Raw genomic sequence first — 11,961 nt, 5'->3', positions numbered from 1 at the left:
AGAGATGCTGCTATGCATCTTAATTACAAGGATCAACCTTTTAGGAGTCTGTTCTGCAATATTTCCAGAAAGATTTAAATGAAGATTGAGCATACAAATTTAAAATTCCTTGAATTTAAGTCCTACAAAAAAAAAAAAAAAAAAAAAAAAAAAAAAAAAAAAAAACACCTACTCTGCCTTAGGACATTCATGATTTTGGTTAGAATAGAACTTAAAGTTACAGTTAAGAGTATCAAAATTCAAATTTTAACATGACAGGCTGATATATGGCGAGGGCCAGTCATGGTGACGGTGCCAAGATCGTAACTTCTGACCACAAAACAAGATGGACTTCTGTCCATGTTCTATGGTTATCAGACACAAATTAGCGTGTATATCTTTAATATGTGTCGTGGAAGTTTGGCTGAATCACAGAAACAGGATTCTCTCAAAAGAAACAATATGAAGGGATAAAGGCAAACACTGAGTTTTGAATAGAGTTGATGAAAACATAATTATGGTAACCGACGTGCCAGTGCCCTAGCAATACTAGACTCCTACTTCCCAAAGAGATGTCAGAGGTTCGAGCCTTGGTAGAGATATGTGCGTGTGAGTACCAATTAAGAAAAAGAAAACATAATTTTTATTTATGGACACATATAACGAAGTGTCAGTGTTCGACATGGGTACAGCTCCTTCGTAAAAATATTCGTGCTTCCTAACCTGTAGTATTTTATTTATACTTGTCACTTATGATATGAACCTATTATGATATGAACCTAACGTATTATATTCTGCTTGCATAATAATATATTAGGTTTTGACTTTTTAGCGGGCCAAGGGATCACGCATGAAGCCCAAATTTGCATCCAGACCCAGAAGACGATTCTTTTACTTCATACGAATCATAAGGTAGATTCATGCTGAAAAAAAAAAATGCAACATATAAGGTGGGCTATCAAATAGGCTTTACACACTTACACACACATATATATGTATATTCTCTCTCGTAAATTTACAGTATCCATATTTTTTAGTGGTGCAGACGGATCGGATTGGTTCCATTTAGACCTAAAATCAAAACCAATCATGTCCAACACTTTCATAAGAACCAAAACCAATTCTAACTGAACCCATAAGAGTCTAAATCTGAATCAACTCAATTAGTAAACCATCACATTGATTTTTGAATTGTGTTTTTATAAGTAACGGCAGCCAACCTGTGAAACATCGGATTGATTTTACAAATTAGACTTTTATAAATAACGCAATTTAGCCGAAGATATAAGATTGAGATGAAATAATCGAGACAATATAGTGACAATATAGTGACTGCAAGTTGTAACTACATGATGAAGAATTAAAGATCATGTGGTTTATACTCACCAAATTATTTCAATGGCCTCCCATAATTGGAGAAACATAAAATAAGCTCAAAAACAAGTTACTGAACTTTGATTTATGAATTATATAACTATATAGTAATATAATTTATGTATATTATAGAAATATATATTATAAGGGGATGGGGATTAGCCTATTATGTTTCGGGTTAAATAGTATTATATTTTTATATATTCATATATATTATATGAGTAACAAATTGGATCAGATTCATAGATGGAATTAGTTTTTTTATACCACAATTCATGAATCAAACCGATTCCTATGCATCACTTATTTATGAAACCGCGACCGGACCGATAGTACGAACAGATCAGATGCACGAATCAAATGAGCACACTGCTCTCTCTTTTGATGTTCTCTAGCATTCTTATATAGTTTACATATTTTGAGGGGATTTTGACTAACTCAATTGTCTTCTTCAAACGCTTTCAAGAAAACAACTTACAAGTTGGGTTGTATCTTGAAATTGTATAGCTTTTTCATGCAAGGGGACGGGGGAGGCTCATACAAATTTTTGTCACTCTTATTGTTTCTTTCTTTTTAATTAGAGCTAAAAATATTTATAAAAAAAAAAACCCTTATTGTTTACAAAAACTACATATAACACACTCAATTATTAAAAAACTCTCTAAACTAACATAAACTATCACATTGCCCCATTTCCGTTACAGAACCATTAAGTGACAACAAAATGACAAGAATGCCCTTGATATTATATTAACATTATATTAACATGAAATTATGAATTTAAAATTACAATTATGCCCCCGTGTGAAACAGTGTAGTATTGGGCAGCCATCTTCATCATCTTTGGAGGTCTTCCACGTAGTCTACTTGACTCTCCCTTACTCTCTCCGGTATGTATGGAAATTGTATGTCCCTCTCTCTCTCTAAATTTTACATATAATAATTCTTGTATATGGCGACAACCCAATTCCTTTCACTCCGAAAGCAATCTCTAATTATTGACCCCCTTTTTAAACCCCAACCCATTATTCCATATTCAAAACCCGCATGCAGGCAATTGGGCCTTCTTCCTACCCATCTTCATCCCTCACTCTCCCCAATCCCTTAGCCCCATTAGGGCTTCCTTCCCAGCGCGTGAAGCAGTGCCAGCGAGGTGTGGTGGTCCTAGAGAAGACGAGTGGTAGCTATATGGCAGTGGCAATGAGCAATGCCACCACCGCCACTATGGCAGTGCTTGTACGACTCTGCATCCACTGGCGGCTTTGTAATCGGCTGATATAGTAGTCGTTGTCATGTCGATGGCGGTGGGGCCAAGTCATCAACTCTACTGACTTAATCGCTGCCAACGTTCATCTCAGCCAGCGGCCGGCGCAGAGAGGGGTGATGGTGAGTGAACGACGGTGGTAAATAGGAAAATCTGATATAGAGCCAGAGTATAAAGTTAGGAAAGGAGAATACAAATAAGGGTCAATTTTTAGGGTTTTGGATATGTTTTTGGGGTTAAAGTAGAGAGAGAAGATCAAAATAAAGCAATATGATAATGATAAGACGATATTAATAGATAGGAGCTTTCGATAAGTCGTATATTTGTGTTTAGGTGTGAGAGAGAAAGATAGATAGAGAGAGAAAGAGAGAAGATTGTCGAGAAGGGCAATTTCATCATTTTGAGAGAATAAGGGTATTTTGGTCATTATAATGCAATATATGGTGCACGTGGTGTCACGTGATAAGATCCCTTTAATTTTAGATGGTCAACTATCGGGGAGGGGTTGATATGATATATTTTAAAAAATATGAAAGGGTAATATGATAGTTTATGTACTTCAGGGGCTTAGTAGATAATTTTTGTAAACAACAGGGATGTTTTATGTTTTTAGCCCTTTTAATAATTCTATGGTATTTATATTTCTATTATTCTATATTTGAATTTAACTTATGTACCTTGTATATGATAACTGATTACAACCTACACACATAGATATAAATATACAAGTGACCATGTACATTAGTATTATTCATATGTGTGATGGTACATATTTCCCAGGTCACATAATCCCATTACCTTTATAAATCCAAGAATTTACTCATCTCCTATAATAGTTTCAATCTAGCCAAATAAACATTTCACAAGTGCAATTTATACTGACATTCCAATGCCAAATTTATTTATATAACTCCAATCTAACCCCAGACATCAAATTATTTAAAATTGAGCATTCAACTATCTAAAATAAAATAAAATAAAATAAAATAAATTAAGTAATTAAAAACTTTTGCATGTCTCAATAAAATAAGTAATTAACAATGATAAATTAAGTAATTAAATTTCGTTAGCTTCACAAGCCACGTGACACAACCACTCAGGTTTAGGGCTCCCATAAGTTCCAAACCCTAGCTTACTTTTCCGGCATAGCTCCGTAGGCCAATTCGATTTTGACACAATCAACATACCAATCATTGAATGTTAGCATTCTTCAAAGACAACTTAGGCACATCTCAAGGAGACTACATTTCAATAGTATAAATACCCACACCAATTCCTAGAGTTGATGAACACATTATTGAAAACAAAACAACATTTTGCATAGCCAATTAAAGTGTACTTAATGGATGATAGTAAAGGAATGCTAGAAGAAGTTGCATGCTAACGGCCATACATGGTTGTAATAGTTACATTGTTTGTAGAACATCCCCTTTGGCTCCTTTGAGAAGACCGTATATTTGAGAGATTGCATATTTCAGTAAATGCAGGTTGCTTTGGAGTTGGAAGATTTGCAATTTCCCTACTAAGCATCAAATTAACGGTCGACATAGTTGGCCTATCAGTGGGAAAATCTTGCACACACAACAATCCTATATGTATGTATCTCAAGATCTCAACTTGGAAGCATGGATCGAAAATTGTTGGATCTATTAGCATTACGATCCTATCTTCATTCCATAACTTCCACGCCTGGACACGGTGACACAACCACGAAAATTTGAAATTAGAAAGATTAAAATGAACTATATGGAGTAACTGAGGCAATAGTTCTAGTGAACTTACAAATCCTAGAAGGGTTAAAGAGTGCTCATCATGGAAAAAGCTAGTGTTCTTTCGCCCGCTTACAATCTCTAACAACAATACTCCAAAGCTAAAGACATCAGATTTTTCCGAGAACCTTCCTTGCATTGCATATTCGGGGGCCATATAGCCACTACATTACGTCATTACAACACGAATAGTAAAATTATTTGAGTTGAAGTATCCCATGAGAAAGACAAATTATCACGAATAATTAATCATTTTGGACAAAGCAAAAGCTACTTACTAGGTTCCAACAACCCTTCTAGTGTTGGCTTGTTCTTGGTTGCCTCCAAAAATCTTTGCCAAGCCGAAATCTGAAATTTTTGCATTTAAATTTTCATCCAATAGAACGTTACTTGTCTTTAGATCTCTATGTACAATCCTTAATCTAGAATCCCTATGAAGGTAAAGAAGGCCTCGGCCAATCCCTTCAATAATGATGGCACATTTTCTCCAATCTACGAGTCTTCGCTTGATTGGATCTGAAAGAATATTGAAGAAAAGAAGAAACAAGTATGTGAAAGTTGTTTGGAAAATTAAAATTGATGTTGAGATAGGATTTATAGTTTTAGACTAATAATAGATCAGGATGTTCAAAAACACTTCAAAAGAAAAGGCTTTCTGTCTTCTCAAGACAATGAAGTTCCTACTAATTGAACTAACAAAAAAAGCTTTATCATGAACTAACCAAAGAGAAATGCATCCAAGCTTTTATTTGGCATGTATTCATAGATCAACATTTTTTCTTCTCCTTCCACACAGCAGCCAAGAAGTCTAACAAGATTGCGATGCTGGAGTTGGGAAATTACCACAACCTCATTCATAAACTCCTCCAGCCCTTGTCTAGAGGCTCTCGAAAGTCGTTTGACAGCTATTTCTTGTCCGCTAGGCAGTTTTCCCTGAAATTAAAGATGAAAGTGATTTATTATTTTATTTTATTTTATTTTTTACAGCGTAGAGTTCCGATGAACAAACATTACCTTGTACACTGGACCAAAACCACCCTGCCCAAGCTTATTGGCCACATCAAAATTGTCTGTAGCAATTGCCAGTTTCTCAAAACTGAAAAGCGGTAGCTTTTCAAGTTCAATTTGGTCAAGATTATCTCCAAGCATTCTTTCATTTGAACAATCTGGATTCCCTACCCCTCTTTTAAATAATAACTTCGCCCTCTTTTTCTTCCTTCCTGATTCAAAATTTAGTAATAGGTAATCTATATAATAACAGCAATATGTGCAAATCTCTTGAGCTAATTTTAATGGGCATATACCTCGTAGTCTAGTCATCCACATCCAGGAAAGATAGATACAGATTGCAATGATTAATGAGCCTATGAGCACTGCAACTGTGATATCTAGTTTTGTAATTCTCTTTTTTTCTGTAAAACACAACAAACTTTGAGAGAGTACTCGAGTTAATATGGATTAAAGAATTGGGAGTTTAGTCACTTTCCGTGGCTCTCTTTTTCTGTTGGCAAATGGGAAAAGGTATTATACTTGTGCTATTAAAATAGACAACAAACGCATTTCTGAACTATAAGTACAAATGTCGGGTGGCTAACATGTTTAGAATATGCAGTGGTTGATATTTGCTTATACTGAATCATCAAGTAAAACAAACAGAATAAGAAAAAGAGGATTAGAAAAACACTTACCGAGTTCTGAATATGCAACACGGATGTAAAGATCTGCTCCACCGTAGGAGAATTCCTGTATGTCAATTAAGTCTCCACTCCACTGCATACAACCAATGCCACTATAATATGAATAAGCTGTACAAGAACAATCATTCAAGCACTGACTTCTGCACTTGTCTCCTGCAGCAAATGGCAGCAACTCGGCGAAGGCCGGCACTTTCACCATCATTAGCTTTATAAAGCTATCTTCTTTGTCCTTTTCACCACCACTGTTTTTTCTCTCACACTGCAATTGTCTCTGTATCCTCCTTACACATCCACTGGTCCAATTTCCTCTACTCCATTCCTCGATATGCTTTGGAACAAAACCTTGTAAACAGGTGCAAATTGGTGAACCGTGCTCATTGCAGCTCCCAAATGGACCACACTTGCCATAAACTTCACATTCAATATCCGGAGCCGACCACACATTTTCCCAACTCTTGTTCTTCGTCATTAGATTTCCATCATAACTTAAGGCAATATATGACAGATGAGACTCTTTTAAATAGGTAAAACTTATGTACATGTTCCCTTCTTTATCCTCTGCAATATCGTATCTTCTATAGTACACCGAAATCATTTGAGGTAAGCCGATAAAAATCTGCCCATTCCATGGACCGCTCCGCCAGTATGGATGACTGCCATTCCATATATATATTTCCGGAATATTCAGAGGATTGATGCCCAAAGTGAACCTTCCACTGGATGGATCTGAAGGACTTTTCCATGAGGTCAGCTGAGTCTTCTTATCTGTAAACCTGTTGGTACTAAGTTTCATCCCCTGCAATAAAAAATCAGAAGGGTGTTCAAAACTCTCCCACATTATGTTTCCATTAGAGTCATCTCGCAATACAAGGTTCCCGGAATCAGAAAGCTGGGCACTTGAACTCACAGAAGAATGTGCAACACCTGATGACCAAACAATCTGTTTCTGTCCATCCAAGACCACAAGATCGCCATCCTTGGATATTGTCACAATCCCTGAAGAATCATTAAGAGGTTTATCCCTATTCGCTACCCATACCACAGCCGTCACAGAGATCTCATTGTACCAGATACCAACGTACCTTTTAGTAGAATTAACAGGGCTAAAAAATCCCAATTTGTAGGTTTCACCATCGGAGATTATAGTTTCTGTGTCACTGATGGGTTGAGTAGATGTAATTGTGTCTATGGCAGAGCAAAATTCATCAGTACAACAAGAACAGTAAAAAATGAGAACAAAGATTCGAAAAAGAGTCGTTAAGCTAGCTTGTACCATGGCAATTAAGTCCAATAACTCTGTTGAGTGGCTCTTGTTGGTGAATATGGAAGGTGTGATGTCTTCTGACCTGTTGCCAAAGGACTTCCATGCATCAACAGTAATTCAACTCTCCATAAAAATCATTATTCTTTCCTCATACTTCTCCACATCACAAATACATATTGCATGGAAGGAGAGACGGACTGAGCACAAAAGGAAATCAAGTAGGAGTCAAATCTACGACCATTCATAAGCTCTGAATGGAAATCCCGGTAACGGAAGCAGTATCCTATGCAATGGTTATATGTAATTTCTTTCACTTTTTATTAATAATTTTTATCTAATCAAACCGACCCTTTAATCTTTAAATTGCAAAGGTTTCTAGATCTGTTATATGTCATCTAAACTATACTTCATCTAGAAATGGTTCAAAAAATGAAATGGATTGGTTGGACTGTTGAAACAGTCTTCACAACCTGATTAATTTTTTTTAGAAAATAAATTAATGATTAAAGGTTTTAAAATCTTTGCTCCCATGTTGCATAGAACATGTCAATCGTCTCTATTTGACCATACATTGTCTGAACAAATATAAAAACTCTTTTAACTTGCTCTCCCTTTCAGCGCTCTTTACATAGACCTTAGTATATTATACAAATTGTTAAATAATGAGTTTGTATAAAGGTCAAATTAATGACGGAGCTAAGTGGAGCTTAGGGGGAAGTGCCCCCTTAAATGTTTTATAAATTCATTTTGTTCCTTACAAATATTTTTATTTTGTATACGATCCGGATAATTTCCCACACACATAGTACCTTGAGATTGGACTAAGTCATAGTCAAATCTATTTCTTGAAGCCCTTGGTTTGAATTTTTTTGTCTTCTTCAAAGTTCAAGCAAACGCAAGCACACACGGATGATATTGCCCCAACCTCCCCTATGTGTTTTTTACCCCATATACATAGTATCTTGAGATTGGACCAAGTCATAGTCAAATCTATTTCTTGAAGCCCTTGGTGACCCTTGGTTTGAAATTTTTTTCTTCATCAAAGTTCAAGCAAACGCAAGTGCACACTGATGATATTGCCCCAACCTCCCCTTTGTAGTGGAGAGACTATACCATCTGAACTAATACTAATTGGTAGTTTGAATTTTCATTTTGTCGAGAAAAACCTTTTGGTAATTTAAAGTTTTAAACACATATTTTGGAAACATTTGATGACCAAACAATCTGTTTCTGTCCATCCATGGTATGTACTACAAGGTTGGTCGGAGTCACAGAAGAATCATTAAGGGGTTTATCTCTATTGTGGTCCGAATTTTGTTTCGGCTTGGGTGGCGTTGCCATTTGATTATGATTTGGAAATTTGAAGGAAAAAAATTGACCTATTTTCTCTTGCAAGCCATGAACCCAAGTTGTAGATTCTCCTGTACCCAGTATATAAAGGCATTTAGGGTTTGTAGTGTGATACAAGAGCACATTGAAAATTAGGGTTTGTAGTGTGATACGAGAGAGGGGAGGTTTGGGAGCTAAAACTTGTAATCTCTTATTTGTGGCATAATGAAATGTTTACCGGAGCTTGACCGTGGACATAGACACTTAAATTTTTGTATGTAGTGTGATTCTGAGTGTTATTAGTTGGTTTTTGAGGTTTGAAGGTTTAACCATTGGAGATTATAGTTTCTGGGTTGAGTTGATGTAATTATGTGTGTGAAATTCTATGGTACAAGAACAGTAAAATATGAGAACATGAATGGCAAGAATAGTCATTAATCTTGTACGTACCATGGCCAGTCGAGTAACTTTATTGAGTGCTTCTTCTTTTGGGACTAGGATCCTCTATTATAAACAGGTCATGCTGTACCCATGCTATAATATAAATAACTTCATTTAAGATATGTTTATTAAAAAGGTAATTTACGAATGAAAAGGAATAACCAACGACATTAATAGTAAATTATTAAAAAAATAAAAATCAAAATATACTGTTTGGTTGATCACTGTCTTCCTCCTTGGATTCTTTCGCTCTTAGCCCTTTTAAATCAAAATATACAACGCTTATTTTTGAGCTTCTAAAATTAAATTGAACAAAACACTGAATAATATGGTTCATTGTTGTTTAGCTGGTCTCCTTCCAATCTTCCTCGCTGATCACTGTCCTCCTCCTTGGATTCTCTCGCTCTCAGCCCTTTTAAATCAAAATATACAATGCTTATTTTTGAGCTCCTAAAATTAATTTGAACAAAATACTAGTTTGTTGTTGTTTAACCTTATTCTCCTAAATTTTGTAAAAACCAATGCAAGAGGCATGTTTTGCTAGTATACTCTTTGAATATTTTTATTATTTGAAGCCCCTGCTCTAGTTTGAACTACAAAATATCAAGAAAATATTTATGCTTTAAGCATATAGAATAGAAAAGAACTAAACGAAGGGACTTGCTTGAGTGTCCCTACTATTAGTCACAGTTTTATTATCATTGTTCTCTAGATGCTTCAACAAACTGTTGGTACATCTTTAACCACTTAATAGAGAAGTTACCATTCCTCAACCATTGAGATCGAAGAGATACCGTGAGGGGAGACTGCAATGATTGACAAGTATATTTTGATTTATATTTTTTAAATAATTTACCATTAACATGATTTAAATATTTAGATATACCTTTTTAATCTTGTTCAACATGAATCCCAACACCTTAAATACATTGAATCTTGTTTTCAACACTTTAAATCAATTGTATATGTACATCTTTTAATCTTAACTTCTAAACCAATTGGATACACATTTTAATCTTTTTCTCAACATATTTTAATTTTTATCTCAACACTTTTTAATCTTGTTCTCAACAACTTTAATCTTTACCTCAACGCCATTTAATCTTGCTCTCAACAAATTTTGATCTTGTTCTCAACACCTTTAATATTTAACTCAATGCCCTTTAATCTTTACCTCAACACCATTTAATCTTGTTCTTAACACATTTTAATTATATTCTCAACACCTTTAATCTTTACCTCAATGCCCTTTAATATTTACTTCAACACATTTCAATCTTGTTCTCAACACCTTTAATCTTTACCTCAATGCTCTTTAATTCTTTACCTTAACGTCATTTAATCTTATTCTCAACACCTTAATTTAATCTTATTATCAACAACTTTAATATATACCTCAACCTCATTTAATCTTGCTATCAACATATTTTAATCTTTATCCCAATATTTTTAATTCTTGTTCTCAACACCTTTAATCTTTACCTCAACGCCCTTTAATCTTTACCTCAACACATTTTAATCTTGTTCTCAACACCTTTAATCTTTACATCAACACCCTTTTAATTCTTTACCTTAGCGCCATTTAATCTTATTCTCAGCACCTTAATTTAATCATGTTATTAACAACTTTAATATTTACCTCAACCTCATTTAATCTTGCTCTCAACATATTTTAATCTTTATCTCAACACTTTTTAATCTTCTCAACACCTTTAATCTTGTTATCAACAACTTTAATATTTAACTCAACCTCATTTAATCTTTTTTTCTTAATTGTGGTTGTATAAAAAGAAAAGAAAAAATATATACAGGTGCACAGAGGGCATCCCCTCAGAAAGAATAAACTCTCAAGAGAGATTCGATACAATTATCCACTCCCAAAAACTTAGAAAAGAAAATAAAAAACATTGGACTAGTGGACAAAACCCACTACCATAACATAAAGAAAACAAAATAAAACAATTACCAAGAACTGTCTGCAAAATCAAAACCTCCAACAGCAGAAACAACGATCAAATCAGCCATGATAGCACCAGAAATTTAACTGACAATATCTTGAAGATTAGCATTATGAACTATAAGAACTTCAAACATTATTTGTCTAGCCACTGAAACAGTAGAAGTACTAACTCGAGTATGAAATCTAACATTTCTTTCCTTCTATATAGCCCACAAAGAAGCAGCAAATAAACTTTGAAGCACCTTTGAATTCTGAAATTGATTGTCACACCAGATGAAAAGATCCCAAACTGTAGAGATTTCTGCTAAAAGTAACATATTCCAATTCAAAACATCACCAATCCATTGCCAAAAATTCTTAGCAAAAGGACAGGTAATGAAAGTATGATCCATAGTGTCCAGATCATGTAAACAAAGAACACATCTGGCAACCAATGTAATCTTTCGTTTCTACAAATTCAGCATTGTAGGGAGCTTATTTTACATAACAAGCACTGCTATTAGAGACCATCAAGGCCTGGCCTTGCCCTAAACCATTTTATGCCACTGCACTTCAACTTCAGAACTTCTACAACATTCATATGCTCTCTTAAAGGAGAAAGCACCCCCATCCCATAAAAATTTATCTGGATTAGCGGAAATTGGAACTGTATGCCAAAAATTTGTAAAAGGAGTGAAAATTTCATCCTGTAATACAGCAATATTCCATCCTCCGGTCTGAATTAGACAATGTAACAAATTAATCTTACCCTCAACATATTTTAATCTTTATCTCAACACTTTTTAATCTTGTTCTCAACACCTTTAATCTTGCTATCAATACTTTTTAATCTTATTCTCAACACTTTTTAATCTTGTTCTCAACAACTTTAATATTTACATTAA

The 11,961-nt window shown here is 34.6% G+C and overlaps 1 protein-coding gene across 1 annotated transcript; it reads right to left on the bottom strand.

Moving 5' to 3' along the window:
• Positions 1-3,997: 3,997 nt before the first annotated feature.
• LOC132271102 (G-type lectin S-receptor-like serine/threonine-protein kinase At1g11330) lies at positions 3,998-11,142 on the bottom strand. The gene is made up of 8 exons (XM_059772376.1): positions 11,084-11,142; positions 6,075-7,429; positions 5,691-5,798; positions 5,401-5,606; positions 5,109-5,319; positions 4,665-4,902; positions 4,400-4,550; positions 3,998-4,306 (listed from the first exon to the last, which is right to left on the bottom strand). The coding sequence occupies exons 1-8, from the start codon at positions 11,140-11,142 to the stop codon at positions 3,998-4,000; spliced, it is 2,637 nt and encodes an 878-aa protein (XP_059628359.1).
• Positions 11,143-11,961: the final 819 nt, after the last annotated feature.

Source organism: Cornus florida, unplaced genomic scaffold, assembly GCF_030987335.1.
Source record: "Cornus florida cultivar Cherokee Brave unplaced genomic scaffold, ASM3098733v1 CherokeeBrave_3.0.0_Hap2_Chr01, whole genome shotgun sequence".
NCBI classification, from domain to species: domain Eukaryota; kingdom Viridiplantae; phylum Streptophyta; class Magnoliopsida; order Cornales; family Cornaceae; genus Cornus; species Cornus florida.
The sequence above is the reverse complement of the archived record's forward strand: the minus strand, read 5'-3'. Positions and strand labels throughout refer to the sequence as shown.

What these genes read in the sequence shown, in the direction of transcription:
- LOC132271102 (XM_059772376.1), bottom strand. Translation starts at nt 11,142, where the DNA reads ATGGCTGATTTGATCGTTGTTTCTGCTGTTGGAGGTTTTGATTTTGCA. An exon ending in GATTTTGCAGACAGTTCTTG is followed by an intron (nt 7,430 to 11,083) that starts GTAATTGTTTTA and finishes CTTTGGCAACAG; the next exon opens with GTCAGAAGACATCACACCTT. An exon ending in GTTTTGGTCCAGTGTACAAG is followed by an intron (nt 5,320 to 5,400) that starts GTAATGTTTGTT and finishes CTTTAATTTCAG; the next exon opens with GGAAAACTGCCTAGCGGACA.